Source organism: Puccinia triticina, chromosome 10A, assembly GCF_026914185.1.
Source record: "Puccinia triticina chromosome 10A, complete sequence".
NCBI classification, from domain to species: Eukaryota; Fungi; Basidiomycota; class Pucciniomycetes; order Pucciniales; family Pucciniaceae; genus Puccinia; species Puccinia triticina.
Window position 1 is genome coordinate 4,617,632 of NC_070567.1, and position 27,964 is coordinate 4,645,595.

General features: G+C 45.5%; 5 protein-coding genes across 5 annotated transcripts; 1 reads left to right on the forward strand and 4 right to left on the reverse strand.

Annotated features, from left to right (window-relative positions):
* Positions 1-839: 839 nt before the first annotated feature.
* PtA15_10A443 (uncharacterized protein) lies at positions 840-2,634 on the reverse strand (the record flags this gene model as incomplete). Its single annotated transcript, XM_053160619.1, has 7 exons — positions 840-1,126; positions 1,212-1,250; positions 1,335-1,730; positions 1,798-1,818; positions 1,978-2,046; positions 2,134-2,145; positions 2,298-2,634. The coding sequence occupies 7 exons, from the start codon at positions 2,632-2,634 to the stop codon at positions 840-842; spliced, it is 1,161 nt and encodes a 386-aa protein (XP_053024575.1).
* A 1,434-nt stretch (positions 2,635-4,068) lies between these two features.
* PtA15_10A444 (uncharacterized protein) lies at positions 4,069-13,390 on the reverse strand (the record flags this gene model as incomplete). The annotated part of the gene is made up of 10 exons (XM_053160620.1): positions 4,069-4,212; positions 4,284-4,426; positions 4,500-4,653; positions 4,724-9,736; positions 9,807-10,114; positions 10,185-10,480; positions 10,548-11,442; positions 11,523-11,862; positions 11,924-13,207; positions 13,268-13,390. 10 exons carry the CDS (start codon positions 13,388-13,390, stop codon positions 4,069-4,071), a joined length of 8,700 nt encoding a protein of 2,899 aa, XP_053024576.1.
* A 3,363-nt stretch (positions 13,391-16,753) lies between these two features.
* PtA15_10A445 (uncharacterized protein) lies at positions 16,754-18,955 on the reverse strand (the record flags this gene model as incomplete). Its single annotated transcript, XM_053160621.1, has 5 exons — positions 16,754-17,437; positions 17,528-18,350; positions 18,438-18,520; positions 18,610-18,690; positions 18,767-18,955. 5 exons carry the CDS (start codon positions 18,953-18,955, stop codon positions 16,754-16,756), a joined length of 1,860 nt encoding a protein of 619 aa, XP_053024577.1.
* Positions 18,956-19,403: 448 nt separating this feature from the next.
* Positions 19,404-21,239, forward strand: PtA15_10A446 (uncharacterized protein; the record flags this gene model as incomplete). The annotated part of the gene is made up of 9 exons (XM_053160622.1): positions 19,404-19,476; positions 19,550-19,640; positions 19,787-19,857; positions 19,941-20,065; positions 20,161-20,290; positions 20,400-20,456; positions 20,537-20,618; positions 20,703-21,078; positions 21,231-21,239. 9 exons carry the CDS (start codon positions 19,404-19,406, stop codon positions 21,237-21,239), a joined length of 1,014 nt encoding a protein of 337 aa, XP_053024578.1.
* A 3,022-nt stretch (positions 21,240-24,261) lies between these two features.
* PtA15_10A447 (uncharacterized protein) lies at positions 24,262-27,930 on the reverse strand (the record flags this gene model as incomplete). The annotated part of the gene is made up of 13 exons (XM_053160623.1): positions 24,262-24,339; positions 24,481-25,104; positions 25,181-25,436; positions 25,497-25,569; positions 25,647-25,772; positions 25,842-26,031; positions 26,106-26,554; positions 26,645-27,098; positions 27,179-27,267; positions 27,351-27,535; positions 27,604-27,699; positions 27,766-27,774; positions 27,872-27,930. 13 exons carry the CDS (start codon positions 27,928-27,930, stop codon positions 24,262-24,264), a joined length of 2,688 nt encoding a protein of 895 aa, XP_053024579.1.
* Between the last annotated feature and the right edge of the window lie 34 nt (positions 27,931-27,964).

Consider the following 27,964-nt stretch of genomic DNA (forward strand, 5'->3'; position numbering starts at 1 on the left):
AGCGTAAAAATTGTAGGTAGATTACTTTATTGTAACAGTTATAGATAAAGAACTCAATAAAAGTAATACACTTTTTGAAAGAAAAAATATAACAACGGTTAGTTCAACTAGCTGATAGAAGGATAAGAATATTTGTAATGAAAAAATACCTCAAAGGATGAACCGCAGACAAGCGGAAATCTTGACACAACTACAACAACGGTGACGAGTAAACAGCAGGAATGATCACAACAAAAACAGCCTGCCCAGAGACTGTTTCTAGCTCCTCCTGGATGCTTAAAGTTGGCGAGTGTTGTTATTGAGTCTTCAATTTGGAATTGAACTGGGAAAGAAGGTGAAAGACTTCGAGTCTAAATCGGATCAACGATTTGTTTGACGAGGATGTTAGCGAGTAAGAAGAGGGAAGATTAGAGTTGTCGGCGGATAAGAATGGAATAGAGTTTTGCCGGAGATGCGGGGAAGATGTGCGGGAAACAATTGATCGACACGATGTCCGATGTACACGTCATATGCATAATGTGATGCATAGACTTAAACAACGAATTGAATAATGTCCGAGTTTAAACGCGACATGCAGCTCAGGGACAACGCAAACACCAATTGCGGAGAGCTGATGAGGATTTTTTATTTGTTATAACTAGCTGGTTTCAGTGAACACAACTGACACAATTGCAGTCAATTTGCGGTGGTGATATTTGACAAGAGTAAAAAAAACAAAGTGGGGAAAAAATCCAGGTCCGACTCCAAGCATGAACACCAAAAATGAGGTCTCCACACTTATGGAGATGGGTAACTTTGAATAAAAGACTCTGATTGTTGGTTTGAATGCAAGTAAACATCTAATGGCCATTTCGTATGAATTTGATGAGTTTTTTCTCGTGACTCAGAAGATTATCATAATAATGATCAATAAACATATAAATCATGCCAATGGGAGAATCGGCGCTTTTGTTCTTGATTTGGTTGAGTGCATGATAAAAGAAAGCCAGGATTGCCACCCTCTTATGAGCCGATATGGAGTCGAAACTGTTTCCAATAGAATGTATGTAATCGAAAACTGCTTTATCGCCTTCGAGAAGTTTCCTTGCCATCTCGGGAAAGTTTTTCTTAAAGGTTTCCCATTCGCCTGGGCAGTGAGAGTTCAATGATGGCCAAAAGTCAATACCAATGGGTTCAGTTCATGTGTGCGTCAGTGCTAAAGAGCTACAAACCTAGTTCTGGTCCAAATCCTTCATCCGGATTAAGGAGTGCTAATTTGGGACACATGGTTCAGTGAAAAAGGTACAACAAGTGGCATGGAATACCAGGAAGAGATATTTAATGGTAAAACGAACCATGTTCCCATGTTAAATAATTTTGGGGCCCAAAGTCCGTGTGCTTGCCGAGAATATGCCAAGCATACGATTTCATTGCCGATGTATAAGGGATAAGTACCGGTCGTTCTGCGGACCTCACCTGAAGGCTGTAAAGGCCAAACAAGGCAGATACGGCTTTGTGTGGTCTGTCGAAGGATGCTGTTGCTGGATGTTCGCGCAGAGTATAAGCAACGACTCCCAGCCACTCCTTGGCTTGAGCGTCCGTGACAAAGAGATTACGTCTATCCAGTATGTTTTTGAACACAAGGTCTATCAAGTGAGTTTGATAATGAAGTGGAGCATCCGAGCGCCATATTTCCGTGATGAAAATCCTGCGTGGGTCATCTGCGGGCAATTTTTCATGACTGATCGTGACTGAGCCAAGTGCAAATTATTAGCTTCAAGCATAAAATTGAATTCAGTTTTCAACGAAAGAACTTACTTTTGGTATACCATGTACCGACTGTTGGGGAAAATGAGCCAACCAGGCCACACAAGGAGAATCGGAGAAGACCAAATTGGGGAGAACAGGGGGGCAGAAAGAGTGCAAAAAAGAATCAGCAATCATTTTCCTACTTTCACTTACTCGCATGTACATTTGAAGATATGGATCATTACTAACGCTGCTTCGCAGTCTTGTGATCCACATGAGTCATTAATGCATCGCTTCTAGATATTTTGGGATGTAATGCTAGAAAGAGAGGCATGGCAAGAAAATATGAGTATCAGCAAGGTTCTTGACAGTCCAGGATGTCTGATGAACAATCTTGAGGCTTACGTTGAAGTTCTTCTGGGGATCCGTATCATAAAAAAACAAATCATGTCTCAGTTCTTGTTTTAGGAGTACATTGAAAGACTGGTCATAGAGTTTTTGTGATGCGAAGAGAAGTGAGGGAGTATGTATTGGAGGGGTTATGGTATGAGAGGGGTTATTTTACATACGGTGAGCATCAGGAAAAATCCTTGGCTTGCGTTCTTCGAGATATTGATTGATACACGGTTCTACAGGCGGAATCCAACATTCAGGTTCACCTGCTGGAACTCTGAACCCCCATGTTAGCTCCGAGAAACTGCCAGCCGCCGGGAAATCGCGGACTCCCTCCGAGGAACTGCCAACTCCCTCCCAGGAACTGCCAACTCTCTCCCAGGAACTGCCAACTCCCTCCGAGGAACTGTCAGCCGAGGAGAAAACGCGGACTCTGTGCATTCCTTGGGTGCCATCTGCCAGTTGACAGATAAAAACTGAAAGGCGTATTGCGCTAGACGCAGTAAATCGCATCTTCTGACGCTAAAGAGTGACGAAAGGCGTAATGATGGATTGGATGGCTGTTGTTGAGAGCGGGCGGAAGGGGGGATCTTTAAAGCCCATTTCCAAGATTATGTTTTGTTTGGGAGTAAGCTGACATCGCGTCATGAGCTCTCAGGAGCAATGGGCCTGACTTGTTTCAAGCTTGCAAAGCAATCGCACTTGGCGTCAACACGTGACAATGCCGACTTTCGAAATGTAATCCACGGGGACCGTGTTACAATAACACAATTCTGCCTGTTCTTCTCCTGATAATTGTTTATCCCTCCAACTTGACACGATGGTCCCTCATGAAAACAGATGGAGGATGCCATCCCGTAGGGAGCCGCTTCAAGCCATCGGATGAAACTTCCGGGAACTTGGTTAACTTGGGATAATCCCTTGTGCCAGCTACTTCTCTGATTCTTCTGTTCCTTTGGTCTGGGTTTCAATCTAAAATCGTGAGACTGAAGAACCAGTTACAAAAAGGCTACTAAATCGCGTTTTACTAGAAAAAAGGTCGCGTGTTCAGAACCATACGGAAGAGCTACTGCCCAGGCTTTTTTGTAATAGGCAGCTTGTGTATTTTATGTATTTGAAACCGATGCCCTAGCTCATGACCCGGACAATTGGAGTCAAGCGAGACAGAGCGAGACTGGTGCTCAGTTTCAGAAGAATTGTAACATTCTTATCGGGGCGAGCCATGGCAATAGCTGGTGCCATGGTTTGCATGGGTCGCAGTGTGCTTCCCCGGCCGGAAAACAATTTCCGAAGGTCTCCGTCGGCGTCTGTTTTACAGTTCTTCCTGTTTTGATAATAGCTGGTGCCATGGTTTGCATGGGTCGCAGCGTGCTTCCCCGGCCGGAAAACAATTTCCGAAGGTCTCCGTCGGCGTCTGTTTTAAAGTTCTTCCTTGATCCATAAGTCGGAGCGAGGGGCGTCTCAGATAACTGATCGCAAGTAGATTAGGAGCGAAGAAACCGGCGTGGAACGGTTCGGATGGAGCTGGCGTCTGCAGCGTCTAGACGAAAGGGCCCCAGAGTCTTTGGCCCGCTGACATGTGTACGTGTGTTAAGCTTGAGCTAGGATGGAGTTTTTACGAGACCGCACATACCTTTCTATGGTTATGTACTGAGACAAAATCGTTAAAGCTAAACTCAACTTTTCTTTTCATCTCAATAGCACAAGGTGGTCAGGAGTTGTTCTCATTTGATCCTAGCATGTCAAAAGGAAAAGAAAGAAAATGAAAAAATGGAGACATGGGAATCTCTACAACTGAGAGTTTTGAAAAGAGTCATGACCAGAAAAGATGATAGAGAAAGTGCTAGAGACAATGAAAAAGTAGAGAAAATGATAAAATGATAAAGCAATTACGGAGTAGATGGAACAAAATCAAGATATTCGGTGGATATGTAGATACATACAATTTCAAGAACGGCTGGCTTTCAAAGACGATTTCCCAAATGTTGCATTTTGTTTAGAAAACGATTCTTGTTTACGTTTTTTGTTTCTAAGTTTAGATTCAGATCTAGAAATTTTCCTTTTAGCGCTTGATTCGGGTTGGTTAACAGCCTAAATAGGAAAAAAAGACAAAATTGAGTTGGTATTATTCCGCATGAAGAGATTGCGAAGAATGGACTAACCTTCAAAGCGATCAATTTCTTTCTGGCCTGTCGTTTCTCGATCGCAATGGTTCGAAGTTGACCATAAACTTGAGAGAACTTATTTGTTCCAACTTTATCTCTCAGGAACTCTTGAATTTCCTTGGCCAGATTTTGCAGTTCCTCTGTCGATGCAATAAATATGAAAATGGTTTGAGATTGATATACTACAAATAGGGCTTAGAAGCGGGTACATACGCATTTGAGGGTCCTTTATGTTAGAATCTTCGATTATCCGGAAGATTGGAATCATCAATGGCCGAAGGATTCCGGACAAATCTTCAACAGAGAGATGATTGATTAAGGCGGCAAAACATCTCAATACGGAAGCTGCCTCAAGAGACCATTGACCCTGCAATAACATGAATTAGTACGCGTGAAACTTGGGGAGTGGTGGCGGAAGAGTTTGGGCAAAGACTTACTGCATCACTTGAATATACACTAGGACGCTTCGCATGGGCGATACTTGCTTGCCGACTCAGCCTCTTGATCAGGCGAATAAATTCAGCTCCTGGGCCTTTGACAGTTTGATTTTCATGCTCATCATCCTCTTCCTCTGCAGAATCGGAATGATCATCTTCATCGACCTCTTCGTTGTCGGGGTTGGGTTGAGATTTCAAAGAGATTTCGGTTTGATCGGCCGGGGAAGATCTTTCCGAGGTAGGATCCACACTTGATCCCGGGGCATCCGGCTTGAGACGTTGATGTAATGTCTTGAGTAGGAAGAAAAGGTTTTTGACGATCTGCAAGGCCAAGGCATCATCTAAGTGTTGACTACGAAGCTGCAGACTAGATTTCTGAGCGATGGCGAGCAAGTTATCTGTTTGAAATAGCCAAAGTTTTTCATCCACGCCAGAGGAGAGTAAGGTGCCGATCAACCTGGCTGCGGACGAGCGTACCCAAGCATGAGGAAACAATAAGAGCTTCTGGATCGCACTCCATTCGGAGAACTTGTTTTGAGGCGTCGGGTGACACACGAGGCTGGAATCAATGTTGTAAAGTTTAGAAAGTGCTTGGAGAGAATAATAAACTGTTTGCCAATCTAATCCAGTCGATTCAGATGTGACATCGCTTTCCTCTTCCACGAAGTCTACTGCGATTTTCTCGAGTATATCACAGATCACAGAATGCACTTTTGCAAGTCTCATTTTATCTTCAGCTCCTCGGACTTCGACCACGACGCCTATAAGTTGTAGTGCCGTTCTGCGTAGCTCCACTGGCCCGTTTTTATTTTGACTCCAAGTCAGTAACATATCCAAGTACTTTCCGGTCTTCTGGAGTTCGATCCGTCGACAGATGACTTTCAAAACCTCGATTGCCATTTCTTTGCATTTGACTGAATTCTCATTGGCTACTCTCATCACCAGAGACACGAAGAACAGATCGGAATTCTGAGAGACCAGTGCACTACTAAACTTCATGTTGATAGCATTGAGAATTTCGAGAACTGATTGACGTCCACTCTCATGCTGGTAGGCGAGATTTTTCACGAGGAATTGAAGGGAGCCAGAAAGTCTACCTTTACCCTGAGGATAATCCAGTAAAAATTGCAAAAAAATTGATCGACAAATCTCTCGAACCTGGTTGGATTGAGCGGTAACCAGCAATCTGAGGATCTGGTCCATTAAATCGTAGAGTTCGGGAGCCATGAATTTCTTGCTCATGATTCCTCTCAACAGTGCAAATAACGTGGTTTGACGATCGGGATCCTCGAGGTCAGGAACAATCATCTTCAACAGGTCTGTTAGCTGTTTTTCCGTTAATTCCACTTTTTTACAATCTCTAATGACCGTGCCCAAGGATTTAAGCGCCACCTGGGAAATCTCGGACTGAGATGTTCCAATGTGATTAACGACCGAGAGCATTTGGCGGACGATTATAGTGGCGGACCTCTCGACCTCAGGGAGGGGGAGCTTGATTAGAATACTCATCACTTTAAGGCCTCGAGCTAGGACATCGGTGTTATGGGTATAAAGAGTGTTACCGACCACGCTAACTAGCTTATCAATCATTGGAAGGTATTGAGGACTGTGCAGGTCAAAAACAGCTCGACGATAGACCGTGTTGAAAAGATCGAGACCCAGGCTGACAAAGTGATGAGCATTGGCAGCGTAATGACCGTCGTAATTTTTCGACTTCGTCGATAGGACAACTCGATGATCAGTGGGGTTGATGACGTATGACTTCTTCTTTTGAGTTTTATCTTTCAAGTATTCAACGTTCTCAGAAATTAGACTGCTTGCCAAATTCAAGATCTTTGATGCATCGAATTTCTCTTTGTTCGCTACGATGCCGGCGCAGATCCGATGAAAACATTCATCGACCTGTTTCAGAGCTTTTGTGGCTCCCGTAGTCTCCAATACTTGTTGAAAGGAAATCAAGATATCCGTCAAGATATCAGAATTAGCCAGACTGCTTATAATCATTTGAAGACTTTCCAACGACCGAGAGGTTTTGGTTTCGTTAAATTTTGTCTTTGCCTTGAGTTCCTTGGATTGCCGGTCTCTCCATGGTTGCCCAAACAGATCATCAATCACTATATACATTAGTATTTTGGAAGCCTGCGAGTCAATTTCGATTTTTTTCGATGATTCGCTAGTCCGAGAAAGAATGGTATATGTCGTGTGGGCTAAAATATGCAACTGTGGTCCTCGAAGCAGCACTGCCTTCAAATCCTTCAAAACTTGCGCAAGGAACGATGCTGGCAATAGGGTGACAATATTTCCTACAGTGGCTCTAGCTGATTGACGCGTTTCTTGATGAGTAGACTTGAGAATATTAGATAGGGATGAAATGATGCCTGATATCGCATTTTGACTGGCACTTTCCGGAAGGAATGTAGCCACAAGTGCCACGCCTTCCCCGATCATAATCCTCAGACTCTCGTCTGGTCCATCCTCTTTCTGCTGTTCCATAAACTTGATCAACGAGGGGATCAATTTGGCCGAAACAAAACCATGGGCGTGCTCTGGAGCAGACGTGAGGTTTCTTGTGCCAGCCGGGTCTGATTTATCGTGAAGATTGAAATGGAAACTTTTCATGATCGAAACGACGACTCGGACCGTTACTTTGTTGACCGTTGTGGGTTTATGGATGAGTTTAACATAAAACTGCAATACTGAGTTATATGCCGACCAGTTCAAACCTTTGGTGATCCGACCTATCGTCCGAATCGCCTCATTCACTAGGTCGGGATCACTTCTCGAAGAATCTGTTGGTAGGAAGATATGTGCGAGGAGGGGAAGAAAAATATCCAATAGACATTTGCTGTTCAGGCGACCAGCTTCTACTTCATCACCCAGCCGTCTGAGGGCTCGAATCCTTCGGTGAACTTGAATGTGATAGATGTTGAGGAAAAAATTAGCTTCCTTGTCCCCGTCGACCAACAAGCACCGCATCTCTTCAAGTTCAGAGACGGTAGGGAATTGCTTCGCGACCGCACAAGCGAAAACAGTCAGAGCTTCTTGCCGAATTATTTCGAGCTTTGAGCTCAGCACTTTCTTAAGGCCGGGAAGCATGACTAATTTCAAGGTCTTTTGAACTCCATCATCTAGATTAGATTCAGCGAGTGCCAAGAAGGTACATAGAGCTGAAGCGGCACTTCCTCGTAAACTCAATTCATCAGGGTCTCGGATCTGAAATAATGAGTGCTGAATGAGTAGTTCCCATTCCTTTGGAGTCAGCGCTGCGCTCGATTTGTCATCGGGACTGTTTAGTTGAGAGAATGCATTTAATCTTCTTTCAAAGTCCGGCTCGTCGATTCGCTTTGTGGAAAAGCTATTCAAGTCTTGCAAAAGCTTGATGACTCTCGGGCTGATCGAGTGGGTGGAATGATGACAAATTGAATCAACCGCGCGAACCAGGGAAATTCTGCCCTTTCGACTCATAACAGTTCCCAGCAGCTTCGATAGAGTGTTGAAGGATGAAGTCGAAGAGGCCACCTGGGGAGCTGTCGACAAAAACCCAGATAAAAGATGGAGCAAATCGGCTTGGATATGCTCTGGGACTATGACTTGATTCTTGAGAAGGAGAGGCAAGATGAGTTCGCAAAATCTTTCGGAATGGGTAGTCTCGTTGATATACGGTGAGATTGTAGACAAGAGGGAAATCTGTTGTCGCGAGATGGACGTGGTCAAGGAACTTGAGTGCGATGCCTTTCTCAACAATTCAGCCAGGTTAGGAAGCAAAACATCGAAGTAGGGTTTAAGGTACTGCTCTGCTGTAAGTTCATCCGGATGCGACTCGAGATTGCGCAAGATGTTTTCAAGGATTGCAATCACTGTTTTGACGACAGGGGCCTTGACGTTTGCAACTGCTAGTGTTTGGTAAACGGAGGTAAGGACTTGCGAGTTGTAATGAATTAACAGCGGCATCAAATCTTTCCGACTAGACCAAGTAAGAAAAATCTCTAGAAGAGCAGAGGGAGCTTGAGCAGTTTCTGCGGCAAAAGTGGGTAGTCTCGGATTGATGAGCACGTCGAACATTGAATTGATCCACTTGTCGAACGGAAAACTTGGTGGTGACAGCTGGAAAAAATCGTTCAGACGGTGTAAAGTTTGGACTCGAACTTTTTTGAGCTGACTCTCTAAAAAGACGCGTTGCGAGTGCGCATCGTTGACCAAAGTTTGTAGGTGCGATTGGCTGTGCTGAACAACTTGCATTATCTGGTTCAGCAAATCCTCCCACCGATGCACAAGCTGACGGCCCAATGTTTTCATCACGTCTCCAAGCAGAGATAAAAAGCCCAATTGCCTTTTGACCGCGGAAGCTGACAGACTTTGAGAATTGTCGGAAGATGCGAGTGGCCGGAGCATCAGTTCGATGAGTAGGTCTATCTCTTGAGTCGAGCATCCTTTGAAGGCGGAAAGAATCGCTGATTTCTTCAGACTTTTGGTGTGAGAGGACGAGGAACGACCAGGAGAAACAACCAAGGCTCCGAAAAGAATGCGAGTGAAGACCGAAATGACCTCATCTCGTTCATGATCAGGCAAAACATTATCTTCAATTGCGTGAGCCATTTTCAGCAGGGTGTCCCGGAATTGGGACGAGTCTAAGAGATTCCGAAAATCATCCTGGTGTCGCAAAAGACTGCTATCCTGCCATGTTAACACGCATTCCAAAGACAAGCTGCGTAGGTCTGAGTCTGGATCAGCTAATAGATCATAAAATGCGGCCCGTAATTCCTGGGCGCGATGGAAAGCCTTCGGATTGGTGAATTTAGAGAACATCCGAAGCCAATTACGTAACCGACTTCTGGCCGATCTACCCAAGAGATGTCCTTGTTCTAGATCCTCATCTTTCGCTTGGCAATAGGTAAAGAAAGCCTCAATGATCAGTCTGTTGTGTTTTTCGGCGATCACGCGATTTCGAGATAAGAGATCCACCAAATGGGCTTCGTAGCTTTGAATGTCAAGGCGAGAATCCAGGGATTGATGCTAAGAAAGTATGCCAGTCGGTCAGATTAGGATGACAGAAGTAGGTCAAGTGCACGAAGACAATGCATACCTCGGATGCAGCCATAAGAGTAAGACTCCGAAAGTCGGAAGAAAAACGATCTATCAATTTGTCCAAGTGAGTGCACCTGAACTCTGGTTGATCCGTAAAAGTTGAGATAGATAAATCATTTTGGTCCCCGATGGTGTGACTGATGGTTTGTACTCGAGGAGTAAAGTAAATCTCTGAGGCATCCCGAAGACACTGATCGAGTTGACTCCAAACCAATGTCCAAAAGTTAGCTTGATGCTTTCCATTTAGATTTGTCAGTGCCTGAATGGATTCCTCCCAAACTGGCTGGAAATGTACTTTCAGTTGCGCTGCACGAAAAAAATCAAGTGTTAGATTAGCAGCCCCCCAACATGTGGTAACGCTGACAAAAGCTCTTACCGATCAGAACACGTTGTGTTATGTCGACAACATGGGATAATGAGACTGATTCGCCATTCGCCTGAGCCATAGTCGCCAATTTGCGAATATGCATCTGGCGTATTCGAGCATTTTCAACCAGCAGCGGAGTGTCTTCAACCTTCAAGCACTGCTTCAACGTGGCTTCCAAAGGTGATTCGGCTGGCGAAGAAGCCAATAATATCTCTAGCGCAAGATGGCGGATAACATGGCTTTCGGATAATAAAGCAGCTTTCAGCGGCTGATACATAGACTCAAATGGTACAGAAATGGAAGAGCTAAAGCCCAAATATTAAAGCAATCAGAACGAGCCAACAAACTGAAGATAAAAATAGAAGAACCGACCAATTTTGGACATCCTTACAGATGTCCCGGACAGTGTTCAAAATCCCTCGATGCCACCCCCAGACTTGTACGATAAATGGCAGACGATCTAGTAGTATGAGACGTAAACGAGACTCTTGTTTGGAAAAGAGGCGGCGCGCCACGTTGATCATTGTGGATAACAGCATGGTTCGGTTGATTGGAGCACCGGATTCATAGTCGGAAATGTATTTTCTTCGAAGGCCCACGGACATATCTTCATCAGATGAAAGTGATATCGCGAGAACTCGCTGGCACCATTCTTCAATCTGAGTTTGGTCGACTGTCATATGTTCAGTGGGTAAGATCGATGAGATGGAAATCCAATCATAGCATTCTTGGAGGGACATCGTCGGTTGGGGTGGTTGTTCGAGGGCTGTGTTGGGCGATGATAAGTGGAAGTTTAAAATATGATCGAGGATGACCTTTGTCGCCTCTTCCACTTTATTGGATATCACGTCAAAAGCCTTGCCGAACAATTTAGCATTTCGGGTGGATAGCAGATCAGACAGAAGGCTTGCGGTAGACTCTGATGATGAATGTAAAGTTGAATCCGAGAGTTGGCTTGGGATAATGGTGAGTAGTTTGGGTAAGAAAAAGTCGTCGAACAATGGCCAGTTCAATCGATGGAGGGATGATGCCAGCTTGAAAACATATTCGATAGAGAGGGGTCGACGTTGAAGTTCAAATAACTTGTCCAGTACGTTGCGGTTCTCCGGCGCCCTGAGAAATTCTGAGTGGTCTTTGATTGAACTTAACAAATTCAAAGACATCAGCGCAGTAGTGGAACTCAGCGAGCTTGTGTGTTTAAATTTTTTGTCGGAAAGTAAATCAAGCATAGAGCAGAGTATCTTGAGGAGGGTTGGCTTTTTCGTGGCTGCATCGGGAGCAAAAAATTTAGCATGTACGTTATGCAGCATAGAAATGAAGAGACCCGAAACTTTCTGCTGAGCTTACAAGATAATCTGGAACCATTTCTAACACCGGACACTGTTACCAGACAATGGATGGATGTTTCCAGCGCCACTAAGCTGTTCTCGGCAATATTCGGGGCACCTTGAGAGTTTATTCCAGTTAGCCTCTCTGTTGCTCTGGTGGTAAGTGAGTCTAGAAGTGGCTCAAAATATTCGGCAGTGGTGTGATGGATTATCGAGATTAATAAAGAGCTTAGAACACTTGGGATCAGGGCGGGTTGCCGAGAAGCGTTGTGATGTGCTGCAAGGCTCATTTCGACCACCTGCGAATCGGCGGCGACTACGATAGCCGAGGCACGAGAGTGTAAGCGATGATCGACAGACTGCATGCCAGCGGGATATTAGCAAAGCTGATAAGTGGGCTCAATTGTAAGATGAGCTTACTTTACATGTCTCCCCTAGGGCCAAACAGATCCCCTCGGCAAAAACACGAGCACCACCGTGCTCTTCGCCGAGCAAGGACCGCACAGTAGTCCCCCTGCGAGCCGCCTGGATCTTTTGCTTCCTTGGTTGTAGATTATCATGCTTTGCAATCTCATCGCTTTCGATCGTATTCAAATCTTTCAGCATCAATCTAATCAGAGGCTCTGAGATCCCCTTTTTACGAAGCAGGTAAGAAAACGAGGTCGCCACGAGTCTCCGAGTTGAAGGCGTAGTCGACTTGAGCACCTGATGGACGAGTTGATTCAACTGGAATTCTTTAGGGCCATCAGGAGTCAGGTCATCCGGTGGTTTCGTCTCATCGTTTTGATCAGCTTCGTTGAATTCGGGTAAATCGATATCCGCGTTTTCTGCGTTTATTGGTTTGTTGGGTTCTATAAGAGACTTGTTAAGTTCATCGAGGAGGTCCTCTTCAGCCTGATCCACATCATCTTCAAGATCCGAGTCGGATTCTTCGGCATCGGGCGACTCATCATCCACTTTGTCAAGATCCTGATAGTTCGGCAATGGCGCACCGAGCGCATTTCGGACCAGTTTCCAGATACTTTTGAGTCTTTGAAAGTTTTCCTCGGATTCATTGTCGGCAGATTGTGAGGATGGGGTGAGGTCCTTCGCTAACGTTTTGAAAAGGTGAACGATGACTTCGGAGGCTTTGGACAATGCGATCGGCTCAACATCAGCCAAGTTGATGAAGTAAAGTAGTGTAATCAGTAGTTCTTCGAATGGACATCGACCAACGTTTTCAGGTATCTTTGAGGGCGTGAGCAATGAGGTTGAAAGATCTAAGATCAAGGGCACGAATAAATCTAGGACGCTGGTTGCAACGAGATCGACGGCTTCTTTCGCTTGAATCAGACGCCGTTTCCTTTCTTTCTCGAGGTCCGAGGACTGGCTCCTCTTGGTTTTCCCCGAAAGTTTTATTTCTGATGGAGACTGATCGGCGGAGGTGGGCGATTCGGACACGATCAGGGCTTCACAGCAGGCATGCACGACTTGTTCTTGATGGTAAATTAGTAACGGCAAGCTCCGAGTGAGGGGCTCGATAATCCTGTGAAGTCGTTTGAATGGGTTAGATAGATTGTCGAGTGAGGCGGTCTGTAAAGCGGATGTGAAGTGACATTCGTGTTCCTTCTTTTCCTCCAATTCCAAGGCAAGCGCAGTATGAGAAGACACGAGGTTGGATACGCTGGGTTTCAATTTCTTGGATTTTGATGCCGCCGATGCAAACTAATCCGAGAAGACACAAAATCAGCACACAATATATATTCAATCATTTGGGCTACTGACCCTGAACCTCGTATCAATGAATTCATCTCTGGGCCTCTTGGCAGGAGTAGTATCCTTGTTGGTCGACGTCGATGGCAATACTGGAAACTGCTGGCTTCGTGCGCCCAGGCTTTGCTTGGGCATGCTGGTGGCGATTGAATATCCGAACGTTGCACCAGCTTTGTGTTATCGTTTTGACCGTTCTGAGGCGATTCGGGCATACAGTGGTGGAAAGTTTCAGTCAGCCAATATTGCATAATCCAAATTGCATACCATTCAAAATCACAGAAACCCCACCAGACAAACTTGACCACCTGATAGCCTGGTGAGCGGGCACGCAGCCATGGGTCACAAAAAAACCCAATATGTATATACAGTGTACCATAGCCTACCATAGCGGTTGAGAAATTGATTCCTGTGCAGGTGTCATTTAAACATTTATTCTTGCAAGAAGCCCCGTTCACATTGGGAAATTTAATTATTTGTGCTTGTGGTCAGGGGACCCTTGATCTTAAATTCTATAATGCCCTGTCTTTGATAAATGGTGCATTAATGTTCTTGAAAAAAAAACATCTGAACTCACATATTTTGATGTAGCCCTGCCTCCCTGCCACACAATGACACATATGGGCTGTGCTGTAGGTCAACACTGGCATTTCTTTCTAGAGATGGCCATTTTGCACCCGCTGGCGGGTACCTGCCACCTTTCAGTATGCAACTGTGTGCCCTGGCAGGTACCCAGGGCTGTTGTGAAGTGAATTCCTTGAATTGTTACTAGGATTAAACATCCCACACCGCCATGGGTACTTTAAAGGGCTTACAGTTGCCTTGTGAAAGGTGGCGGGTACCCGCCAGCGGGTGCAAAATGGCCATCTCTATTTCTTTCTGCTTTCAACTCCTCATACCTTTAAAAGGCTTCCTGATCAACATCTCTTGAACTATCCTTTGCTTGCCACTGAAAGAATTAGGGTCAAAGACGTAAGACAAATGAGGATGAGGGTTTTTGAGTGGAATCTATGGTCACAAATTCACAATGAAGGGGGCACAATGTGGTCAAACTCAGATCAGGAGGAGAACCAATGATGTATATTTCTTGTACATATGGAGTATTGTTGAAATTCCATCTTCTCCGGTCTCTCTTTTCTTCCCTTTCCCTCCCTTCACTGTCACTTGTTTTCTCTTGCTCCAGATTGCATATCCAAATTTCACCTTCTGACCTGTCCCACAATCTAGCCCCTCCATTGTAATAGCTGATGTAACCCTGGCTTAGACAGAAATAAAAATCATCTGCTTTCTGCGCGCATTTCCCTGAGGTCTCTAGAGAATACAACCTCCTGTAGTGTGAGCGCTTTTCCGCCACGCAAGCTAGCAGCTTTTGGCCCTCTTTGAGGGCTTCCTTGGCCCCCTTTTGTTCTTTCCCTCAGAGCCCCTCTGGGTTATTTTTCCTCGGGTCCTTCCTCTTCTCCTCAACCTCCGGTCAAAGCTTCAACAAGTATATATATGGATGTTTTGATAATGAATAAGGCCCCGTTTGGCACTGATATAAGTATAGGTGATATAATTGCTGATTAATTCAATAAAAAATAGAAAATTCAACATAAAGCCTCCAAATTTTTTTTGTAGGCAACCTAGAGTGCTGGTCTCTTCAACTTTGTAATCAGATTCAACTGATTCAGCCATCTTCAGCACCATAATACCATTGTATCACTTTTGACCAATATGAAGCAATATAATGGTATTATGGTGCTGAAGATGTCTGGATAAGTTGATTCTGGGTTCACAGTTGAAGAGACCAGCACTGTAGGTTGCCTACAAAAAATTTGAGGCTTTATGTTGAATATCCTATTTTCTGTTGAATTAATCAGCAATTATATCACCTATATTTATATCAGTGCCAAACAGGGCCTAAGAAAATAAGAATGAACTACATATTTATACTGAATGAAGTCAGAGGGAGACATGGATTTGAATATGAAATAGTAATCAAGGCTATTCCGCAGGGTTCTAGACTACAAGAGTCCAACAAGAGGCAGCCATAAATCCTAAGATCAGATCAAATAATCAGGCTACAATCTTAGTAAGCATTAACATCAGATCAATTTGAATTTTGTTGGAAGTATGTAATAGAGAAGAGACTAACTGCAACAGCCACTGTTCTAGGGCCTTACAAGGACCAGATATTTCCCACAAAATTCACTCAAATTTTTTCACATACAATCAAACACAAGATTCAACAAAACTTGCAAGCACAATGTCAAGAAACAGGAACAAACCTACCTCAAAGCCTCTTTCACAAAAGTACCACTCCAGAAGGTAGGTGATGGTTTTTGTATTCCTAGGCTTCATAAATTGACTTGAATGTGAATGCATGTTTATTGGCCAAAATGAATAGGTCGATTATGGTATTCAAAATTGCATATGTCACTATTTACATAAAATCATAAAACCAATTTTGGCTGGGAGATGTCAGCATGCATAAAACTTAAAGTGACATCTCCAGCCAAAATTGCAGTTTATGATTTTATGTAAAAAAATCTTATGCAATTTTGAATACCATAGATCTTCTACTTTCCTGCAGTATTGAATGCATTACAATACGGGGCTTTGAACATGATTCAGGTCCCAGTTCAGGAAACCCACTCAGCAAAACAAATTCCCTGTAACAAGGATTTTCCATCTAGTTTTGCAGTAAAATTAGGTTCCAGTCTTCAGTTTCTCTTGCAGGAGTGATGATTTGCTCAATTGGGTGCTCCTGAAAAAGGACCTGTACCATGATTGAAACCCCCATTTTCCTCCCCAGATACTTGAGCCAATTCACGGATATTCTTGGAAGAGACTCGACAAGGGAATCTGCTTTATTGTGGCAAGCCAACACTGCTGCCCAAGCCGTCAGGACTGTTGGATTGATCCACGCGCCAAGCCAACCATGCTGGCCTGGGCCCTGCGCATTGGGATGGTTGGCCTGGCCTTCCTGTCAGGAAGGGCGTTTCGGCGTCAATTGAACTCGGTCAGACAGGTCAGCCTGGCCCTCTCAAAAGTCTGACATCAAGCTGGGTTGGCCCAACCATAATCCCATGCGGGGGCAAAACAACATTGGCCTTGTTCTATAAGTGGAGCCGTAGTGTGGCTTTCACAAACCCAGCACATCCACACAGTTCCCACAAAAAAACCGATGTATGTACAAGGTCCACAGTCAACAAGAAAGAAAACGATGAAGGCAGGGGACAAGTGGGCGAGATAACAGTGAAATACTGAGGGTAGCTTCCAAACCAATTCATTCAACTAGAATTACTGATTAAGATCTAACATTTGGAAGATCAAGAGCGGAAAGAAAACAAAGAAAGTCACAAGAAATCGTTGGACCCCACATTAATAAGTAGGATTGAAGCCTTGATTTGTTTTGCAAGAGATTAGAAGCAACTTCTATGGATTGAGGAAAAATAAGAAGAAAAGTTTTGACGATGGTCCGGATGTGGGGTTTTCTAACAAAGGTCGCAGAGGAATTGATTATATAGAAAAGGTGGACTTGGTTTGGTTTTCGACTCCAGTTTTTCCGCAAGAAACTTCGAACGAGCCTTGATTACCATCGATGGTGATCGTAATCGTTGCTCGGTCGCCTTCTTGTACGTTCGTGAGATCCACATGGGCAACAGCAGAGGTGGGTTTGACGACCAAGGTCCGCTCGGGTTCTTCTTCTTCATCGTCCTCGTCATCTTCGTCGGCACCATCCTTCTTGCCAGCCCCGTTTTGGGCCTGGGGGATATCCGTCTTGATGTACGACTCTCCTTGCCAGAGATCGAGCGGCAAGGTGCTGGCCTTTCCGGGACTGATCTTAGGAATGATAAAGACCTTCTTGACAGGAAGGGGGGTCAAGGCACCCAACAGAGTGATAAACCGTTTTCCATCCACCACGTCGGGCGCCGATGCCTCAGCCGGTAGTAATAAGCCGAGCGGCTGGGAAATACATTTTACCTGAAGGCAGTTAGTCGACAGGGACGGTTTGAAAGCAGAGGTGAACTCCGGCGAGTCGAGAGGATAGCGCTTGACGATCAAGTCAGCTTGAAGTACACTGCCAATGGCGACAGCTTCGTCGTTTTCGATCGAAAAGTCCACATTCACGTTGGGGTGTAATGCGTAGATGAGCTTCTCCTTAATTGCTGGTAGCTTTGTCGAGCCCCCTACAAGGATGGCCTGAAAGATAATAAAAGGGTGATGATTTTAAGTGAATACACGTGATTGGTGAGTATGATTTATCCCCTATACAGAGAGGCGGGTACGAACCTGAGTGATTTCCTCCTTTTGTAATTTACTGTTAGCCAATGTGTCCGACACCAGCTTCATGATCTGGGAGTATGATTTGCTCAACAGCAGATCGCATCGCATCCGGTTAATGCTTCCACTGAAATCGTACCCATCAAATAAGCTGTCAACGCTACAGTTGGCTGAATTCGAGGCCGATAGCGTCTTCTTGGTGACCTCGGTAGCGAGTCGCAGCTTGATCGCAGACTTGTGGTTTTTCTCATCCAAGATGTTGAGAGTCGTTTTATTCTTCTTGTTGAATTCCTTGACGAAATGATCCATCAAGAGCTCCTCGAAATGATTTCCTCCCAAGTGTAAATCAGTGGAGCTGGCCAACGACATCACTAATCCATTCCGACGAGACATCACCGTCGCGGTTGTAGAGGAACCACCGACATCTAAGACGAGGAGGTTAGCATCTCCGCTCGGTTTGCCCGATCTTGTGTTTCCGAAGTCAGCGGCAAGAGCAGTCGCACTAGCTTCTGTGATGAATTGAAGGACCTTCACACCCAATTTATCTTCTACTATCGCTCGCAGGGCTTCGGTTTGCTTGGAACCAAACCCCTCGGAGACGGAAAGAACGGCGGCATCAGGTTTGCGACCGATAAAGTCTTGAGCATACTTTAACAAAGTCTCCAGATATCTGGTGGCAATATCGGCGACCGTCAGGACTTGCTCGGCGGATTCATCGTTGCTTTCTTCCCCGACACAAGGTTTGATCAGATAAGCAGGTTGGCCATCTTTGTTGATGACCGGCGCGGAGTTAAACAAAGCTTCGGTCTGGGTAGACTTGACTTCATCGTAGCTAGAAGTGAATAGGAGAAACGACGGCGTCAGTGACAGGATTGGAATACCATACCACATGAGCCTACGGTTTCATTGGCTGGCAAACCTTTTGCCCAACAAGTTTCGAAAACCAACGATCGTATTGGCTTGGTTTCGGATTAATTGCAATCGAGCTGGATTGCCGACATACTTCGAATAAGTGATGATAAAGTAGAATTGAGTTCAATTGCCTTGATTGGCGAATGTATTTTTGTTTGCTGAGCAAATGGTGTACTTACTGTTTCACTCCCGGAGAAGGATATCACGCTAGGTATCTGTCGCTCCCCATCATCGTTGGCGATGCAATCGGCGGTGCCGTCCTGAAATCGGCCGGCAGGTCGTCAGCCACAGGAGCTCAGAACGAAGATAGAATAAAAAACGGGCCTGAAAACTCACCTTGTTGATCAAAGCAATGCTACTTGCCGTTTGCCCGAAGTTAATTCCCACGATAGCTGGCCCGAGTGGCTTGGATGGAAGTGCTTCGAGCGGGGTTCCTGGTTGCTGAGGAGTATTGACCTTCGAAGGCACTTTCGAGTTGGCCTTGGAGGTCTGCTGGGACTTCTTCTGGTTCTTTTTTGGCGGCATCGTCGGCGTGTTTTGGAGTCGATTAGATGACACGTAAGAGGGATCTAGAAGGATGGCTCGTAGAAGGTGGTCTTGCTGTCTCTTTTTTCTGCCCGCGTGCAAATCACGATCGACCCGCCAGTCCAGACCACAGTACGCAGCGGCAACCGCGGCGCAGTATTAACGCATCCGAAAAGTACCACCCGGGTCCCGGGGGTCAGGGACGGGGCTCGGGTGGTCGGGATGAATGGGCGGGCTTGCAAGGCTACTTGGACGGGCTTGAGCCTTCGCTATTTTTGGGCCCGACCTCGACCTGTTAATTACACCTTGAGCAGGCTGAGCTGGCAGGCCACCTCCACTCACAAGACGCATCAGCCACAAATAATCTGGACACCCCCGGTTCCCATTGCTCCGCATCGGTGGTCACTCCTCGCCCAGCACCATCTGCTTCCTCGTCACTCTCGAAGACATGTCGTTCAGTCTGGATGAATGTATCGAGAAACTCCTCACGAAACAACTGCTGGTCGAGGCCTTGATCAAAGGTTTTTATCCATCCTCAAACAAACTTTCACTTCTTAAATGCTGACCAGATCTTTTGCCTTTTTTGTATCGTAGAAATATGCGAGAAAACAAAAGAGCTCTTGATGAGGGAAAGCAATGTCGTTCACATCTCTGCACCTGTGACGGTCGTAGGTGACATACATGGGTAAGCTATCATGTTTCTTTCTCTCTCACCTGGTACACCCTTTGATGAAATAAATGTACAGCAATGATATTGAACCACGTCTAACCTCAATTAATGGTCAAGTTTATGCTGCATGTTGTTGACGGATTATCATTTGATTTATTAAGACAGTTTTACGACTTGATCGAAATCTTTCGGATCGGAGGATTTTGTCCAGATACTAATTATTTATTCCTGGGTAATTCCTCACTTCTTCATTCTATCCTACTCTCCATCTTGATGATATTTTTGCTCTTTATCTTAATTGGAAAATTGCTGCAGGTGACTACGTTGATCGGGGACTCTTCAGTGTAGAAACGATCTCACTATTAACTTGCCTGAAGCTTCGATATCCGGACCGAGTTCAACTAATCAGAGGGAATCATGAATCGAGAGCCGTCACTCAAGTTGAATAAATTTCATTCTGGTCCCCATCTCTTCCCGCTTGCGGTCTTACGAGTCTCATTGGCTCACATATTCGCAAATTCTCTCTCTCATGAAGACGTATGGTTTCTATGCAGAATGTGTCAGGAAATACGGCAGCCCAAGCGTGTGGACTTACTTCACAGATATGTTTGATTTCTTAACGCTGTCGGTGGTAATTGAAGATCGGATATTTTGTGTGCATGGTGGTCAGTATTTGTCTGACCATTTCCAACACAGCCGCACCTGTTGCATGATCAAAGCACTTATAACAATTTTTTACCATGTCATGCATCCATGGGCTGAATCCATGAACAGGTTTATCGCCCTCCATTCACTGCATCGACCAAATCAAAGTCATTGATCGGTTTCGAGGTGCGATGATTTCTTATCTGGTCTTCTTGGCTGCGAAGGAAAACCACATTATTGTACTAAGCGTGTCACTCAATCCACAGAAATTCCTCACGAGGGACCGATGGCAGATTTGGTCTGGTCGGATCCCGATCCAGATAAGGAGGATTTTGCTATTTCACCCAGGTCAGAGCTCCTGATTTACCTCAACAATGCTATTCAGTGCCAACAGAATTTAACAATACGATGCGATGATTTCGATCAATTCAGAGGTGCTGGGTATACTTTTGGGGCACAAGTAGTGAAAAAGTTCCTAACAATCAACGACATGCACCACATCCTACGAGCACACCAGCTATGCATGGAAGGCTTTTCGGTGCTGTATGATGACAGATTATCGACAGTCTGGAGCGCACCGAACTACTGTTATCGATGTGGGAACATGGCCTCGATCTTGGAAATCGGGCCGGATGGCCACAAACACTTTAATGTCTTCGATGCCGCACCTGAAAACGAGCGCGATGGTCCCCAGCAGCAGATGCAACTTCAACAACAACAGCAGCAGCTTCAGATGCAGCATCAACAGAATAACGGAGGACAGGATACCGCAATGTCTAATCCTTATATGCTACCTCAGGTGGAATACGTAAGTTTGTTCTCCTTTCGTTCGTGGTCCGTGTATATCTACTCAGGAATGTTGGTAGTCTGACTCGTCTCCGAAATATTCTTGTCTTTCTCTCATCATTTTCAAATGATGGCCTCGATGTTGGAACACTCACACACCCACACATTTCTCAGTTTTTGTAAAACAGAATCCATTAATGATATAGAGAATGGCCATGATGTTATCAGTTGTATTATTGTTCTGTTTATGTATATATATCTTTGAGTGTTCACTGGGCTTTCTTTTTTCTTGAGTGCTGAAAAAAATGAGGGAGAACAAGAAAGATCAATGGGGAAAGTGCTGTTATATCTTGTCTGAATATTAATTTGTTATAAAGACATTAAGATTGGATTAATCAATTGGCCTGGGTTTAGAATACCTAACATTTGTAACTTTCCCCTGCAACATAAAATACATGGATGTGCTTCTCACTTGACACAAGTCCTGCCATTTCAGAAGGCAAGCGGCTAGGCCCAAAGTGCCTCAGCGCAGGTGCTCTATGAAAGAGGGACTTACAAATCATCCCCACTTTTTGGCTGTATCAGTTTAACCCTTTTGGCTGGCAGCTTTTTTCAATTTCCTCTCACATCCAAGCAATTTAGATGTTCTTTGAAGAAATAAAAATAGGGCCTTGAATCGACTCCCAACATTTTGACTTCCGACCCCCAAAAGTTGCTGACATCCGGAGGACTGTATTTTGACGTCTTGCCCGGGTCCATCGGACCAAAAATTGACCCGGGGCCATTGTGGGAGTCGGAAGTCAAATTCATGTACATTGTTTGGGATTCAGAACCCCAATTTTCCAAAAATTGGCAAAAATAAATCAATAAATGATAACTTCTCACTGCGGCGCCCAAAGCCTGCCAAAATTTTACAGTGGTGAAAAAAATCTCTGAAGAGAACATGCTGAGCTGTATGGCATTAGCACACCTCTTGAAAGGGGTGTGCTACTGTCACTGTGAAAAAAACTCGAGAAAGTGCTGTCAGTTGACATGCGCAATCCAGGGCAAGACTTCCAGGACATCCACTTTCATTCCGTGATTAATCACAGGGCAGCTCAGCTAGCTCAGTATTTGCATGCGCCAAGCTCCTGAGCCGTACTGGTGCTCATTTGTCATCAACAAGGGGATGTATTTCCATACACATAATACAAGCCCTTGGGGGGAATTCCACCAGGTCAACCAGAATATGCCCCCATGTCAACTAGTAGTAATCCCTCCCGTCCTAGGCGGGGTTGACCAGGCTAGATGAAAGGGCACTCATGTTGACCAGCCCATGTCGACCTATCAGTTGACTGGGAGAGATGCCTCCCGGTTGACTATTGTATGAACCTGTTGACCGGGAGGGATCCCTCCCAGACGGCTGATACATAGAACAGTTGTTCGGGAGGGATCCCTACCGTTTGACTGATATAGGCAATATTTGTCCGGGAGGCATCCCTCCCGGTCAAGAGGTTCATACAATAGTTGACCGGGAGGGATCCCTCCTGGAGGACTGATATATGTATCAGTCCTCTGTGAGGGATCCCTCCCGGATGACAGGTTCATACAATAGTTGACTGGGAGGGATGCCTCCTGGACGACTGATACATTCCTCCGGGAGGCATCCCTCCCGGTTGACTGTTCTATGTATTAGCCGACTGGGAGGGATCCCTCCCAGTCACCTATTGTATGAAGCAGTCAACCGGGAGGGATATCTTCCGGTCGACTATTCTATTTATCAGTCAACCGGGAGGGATGCCTCCCGGACAACTTTTCCATGTATTAGTTGACTGGGAGGGATCCCTCCCAGTCGACTATCCTATGTCTTTGTTGGACAGGAGGGATCCCTCCAAGTCAAGTAATGTATGAAGCAGTCAGGAGGGATCCCTCTTGGTCAACATGGGTGGATTTTGCCTAGTCGGTCGGCTGGGGGGATTCCTCCTGCTTGACAAAGGTGCTGACATGTACCTAGGTGCTACTGCCTTGTCAGCTGAGCAGCTCAAAAGTGAGTGCACGAAGTTAAGGTGCAGCTGGTGTGGCCAAGTAGAGTCTTAAAATACTGCTTAGCCTGGGCTGTTGAGTAACTTCCAAATATTCCAGGTTGCACCACCCTGGGATTTGTTTTGTATCAGGCTTGTTTCAAGGGGGACTGAACTCCAGTATACTGCATGTCAACTGACACCACTTTATTAAGTTTTTTTTCATAGTGTGTGCACCTATTTTGGCAGGTGTCCTACTAAGGAACACCACCAAAAGCATAGCCATGGTGCCCCAAAGGGTCCCAAAATTTATAGCGCACAGATTAAGCTCTTAAAGCAATATGATGAGCTGCATGGCATCAGCACACCTTGGGAAAGGGGTGTGCTACTGTGCCCCCATTTTGGCAGGTGTCCTGCTAGGGAACACCACCAAAACCTTAGCCTTGGTGCCCCAAAGGGTCCCCAAATTTTACAGCACACTTTTCATTGCATTCATTTTCTTATGTGAATCTCTCCAGTTTTCTGTTTATTTGCTTGACCTTTTTTTGTGTGTGAGTTTTGTGTTGTTTGTGTTGTGTAGAGATTAGGGATGATGTCAGAGTCTTCAATCCTTTTGTTGCACTTGAGCTATGGACTGGCTGTACTGATTTGAGCACCGCAATGAGCAAAACGTGGTCTTGGTTTCCTGGAAGTACAATCAAAAAGGGAAGCAGATCAAAGAGAAATATAAAAATGGGTTTTGTTCATTATGTACTTGCTCTACATTCTTTCTCAGATCTCGAATTGCATGAGAAGTTTGAATGTTTAGATTTTTGTTTGCATATTTCTCACAATTTTGGAGCATCAAATTTCAGCCGCTTTTTCCTCTCTTGTTTCATTTCCTCTCTTGTTTCATTTCCTCTCTAGAATCATTGATAAAGTAGCTTACCAAAAAAATAAACTAAGCAGAAGGCAGAGTGACATAAATACAGAGATAGATAGAGATACATGCTTTTTTACTTATTTTTTTCTGTGGTGGGGTGGGGGGGGGGGGGTGGGTGGAGCACTATTTGCTTAAAGATACAACACAAGCAAACTAGCCAATAACCAATAAGAAATAATGCCACAAAACTTTATGAAGAACGGAACAGTGTTTTTGCTGCTTAAATCCTGTAGAAAACAACAGACGAATAAACGAACTAAACAAAGAAAAAGACGAATGAATGTCACCATTTCGCATGAGTTGAGGAGTAGTGTTGGTGAGGCTGTGACTGTTGATTCTGTTGGTTCTGCTGGTTTTGCTGCTGAATGTGATGGCCTGGAATGGGAGGATTAGAAAACTGATCTAGCTGTTGTTTATGATGGCTTTGATGGTGATGGTGTTGTTGATAGTGGTGATGAGGCGAGAGTTGGTGATGGTTGTGGATAGGATGATTGGCGGGGACAGCGGGCTGGAGGCTTGAAGGAAGCTCGGGCAGACGATGAGCAGCCAACGGGTGGTGCTGACCGTTCTCAAACCTGGCGGCCGTCCCACTCGGGGCCGAGCCGGGATGGTTCTGTCGATTAACCTCGCTGAAGAAGTCGTCCAGGTTTAACCGGCTTTCGCCCGCCGTGTTGGCGGTGCTGTAGTGGCTTGAATCATCGCGTGCGTTGATGTTCTTATTGTGGTCAGCTGGATGGCCACGAGTCGAAGTTGTGGGCAACATCGAAAATTGGTGGAAAGGGTCTGAATGTCCAATCACCTGGGCGTGGGGTGGGGCAGACTGATTGAACTGGGAAAACTCGGTTGGGTACTCCGAGATGGAGGAATTGTAATTTGGCATCTGTGTGTGATGTTGATGCTGTTGGGACTGCGGCTGATGAGAGGAGTAGGACTGAGCGGAAAGCGGGACAGGCGGCGAATGGGGATTAATCAAAGGGCCCGGCGCGGGCCAAGAGGCATGGTTCAGGGATTGTTGTCGACCAGCTAATTGATCCGGCGATTCGTTTACGGGCAGCTCAGATTGGTTGAGCTTTTCTGGCCCATTTTCTATCTGGCCCGTCCCTGAGAAGTTGGTAAGCTCAGCGGGCTAGAAAAAGGAACACACGTCAGCGTCGGACCAGCAAGAACTGGATCATTGTTACGTATGAAATTGATGAATTTGCCTGATGATAGGGCCCCTGTACCCAACTATAGTTTAAAAGATTTGGCTTGTTGACCGAGAACCAACTGATCGTTCCGGTGGGTGGAGGAGATCCCCAAGTAGCCATCAAACATTGCAAGATACCTAGACCTCGTTTGATCATCCTCAATTTGCTGTTCTGCAAAAATTTGCACAAGTTTTGTAATTCGATTTTGATCAGACTCGAGAATTCGCCCTTGGGATCGTAGAGGAAATCCAATGCGAGCGAAAACGCGGCTCTGGTTGATGAAAAAGATAATTAGCACAATCTCGCGATGATAATGATAAGAATTGCTTACTCGATAACCATCACGTTTCCGTAGATGTAATCAGGGCTAAAATTACCAAGATTCCTTAAATCCAAAAGTAGCACTTCGAGCACAAAACAGTGTGGAGAAGGATCAGCTATCCAGTTCGATGGAGGGTTGATGTCAAGAAAATCAGCTTACAAGAATGATCAACCACAGCTGACCGGTGATAGGGATGTTTAGTTTCGAATCCAGGAATATCTTGACCCTTTTTAATGAAGTGCAAGGGACTATGAAGTTTGACAAGCAAATAATGATACCTCATGTCTGCGTGATGATCGAGGGCCGAGATCATCAGCACGGGGAAATTCAAAGAGATGAATCATGAGCACTGACAGAAGAAGATTGCATCTCTTCGTGCTTTGGAGCATTGGGGCAGCCGGGCTCGGTCGATACAATGTCCGTTTATAGTGTGTAGTTTATAAGAGTCGGGAAGATGGAATTCCAGGAGGACCAGGTCACGATGCGCTTGGTGGATGTCATTGATTGTCGGCAATGGGGTCCTTTGCAGCGGTAATCGGGAGATCTGGAGAGGGGATAACGACATATGAGCTACTAAACCTGTTTAGAAGATGATAGAAAAGGGCTAATGAATCTGACCTCGTTGCCAACGTAGCCGAGCAGTAGACGAGGTTTGATGCCTGTGGCCGGGGTTGAAGTTGTACAGCCTTGCTCGCATCCCTCATGCGTTTCATCAGGAAAAGCACTAGTGCTAAGTGCGGGCAAGAAGACGTCGACAGCCTCAAGCCCGCTGATAGACGACATGCGACCGGTAAGGCCGCTATAGAGACCGTCGATCGATAAAAGCGCCCACCAGACCATCCGCCTCTCTCTTGCAATCGTCGGGTTCACATGCACTGTGCCCATCGGATCTCGGTGCGACGGGTCTCGATGTAAAGACAAGTCAAAGGCCAATTGGATCGCTTTGGATTTCAGATCAAAGAGAGTTGGCAGGTCATCAATCCCGCCGACGATTTCGTCGAACCATGCAACCTCGAGCAAGATGATCAAACACCTGACTGATTCCAGCAGCGGGTTGGCTTCGAAATCTGGTTACACGACACGGCATCAACCGCGGGTGAGCCTTTCTGAAACAACGGGTGCATGAAAAGAAGGCGGACAGTAGGAAAGTTACGGACCACCACATTTCAAACAAGCCACACTCATATCGAGCCACATTTTAGACTGCTCGAGACGATCGGAAGGGTCGACGGGCAGGTTGAGTTCAATGGAAGATTGGGATGACAGCTTGATGATAGACGATCGAGCAATGGCAAATGCGGTTCCCATAATGATGAAGTTGGCTTGAAAGCCCTTTTCCAACTCGGACCCAGCGGCAGGGGATGTATACAAGCTTTCAAGGGCAGTCGTGTAGGCCTCGGCATTGAAGCAGGCATGGTACCACCCAAACTCTTTCATGTACGTCGCCAGAAGGACTGCTGATTGCTCCCGGGTCGGCAATCGATTCCGCAGCTCAGAGTAGTGACTCTGGTTGAATTGGTTGCTGAAATACGTCGATAATCCGCTGGATGCATAGAAATTCGTGTTTGGAGCTGGCGGTAGATTTTGGTCTAACTGACACTGACGACGGACCTGGTTCAAGAGAGTCAACGGATCGGGGTTAGACAAGATAGATCTTGTTAGTAGTCCAGCTTCGTACGCAACAGATGTACCTTTTGGATGATCGGGAATTCTTGGCTGAACTCGGATGGGACCACTCTGGAAGTCAAGAAGCTTGATAGCATACTGGCAAGGTTGAATTCTGAATCAGACACCATCAAAAACACTTCAGAAATCTTTCCATTTTTTGACCGGATGTCATTGAACATGACAAGGGTGAAATACCATCCATATCTATTGCCAATTGATGAGTAATATCGTTGGTGCCCAGTGGGGGGCTAGTCCCGGCGGGTGGGTGATTGAAGACGAGGGTGATCGCATGTTCCAAGTCGTCGAGCTGTTGACGTAGGACCTTGAGCTCTTCGGATGACACCTGATTCGTAGCTTCGTCTTCTTCATCCAACACACGGCTGTCAAGTCAAGAGAAATCGGTCAGATCGCCCGTCAGAAAGTAGTAAAATCGGCTTGTTGTACTGACGTGGGTTGGGCACCAGAGTAATCGCATAAATCGGCTTCACCTCTCAGTTTGCAAACCGCACAGGGCTTCAACGAGTCACATTTCTGTTTCCGTTTCCTGAGGATCAGAGAGCGGAAGGATGAATGGCAACTTCCGGGGCATGGAAGATTACCTACGGCGTACTGACCTACACTGGTGCGATCGAAGCATGTGCATATATACATCACGATGTTAGTCATGGATGGAAGATAAATCCTAGTAAATATGTATGCTACTCACCTGGGCACACGTCCTGGGTACTCGTTTCCTGGTTTGCTTTGGCTTGGTGAGTTGGACTTCCTTCGGCATGGCTGCTATTCGGGGGACGGAGGTTGTAGAATGT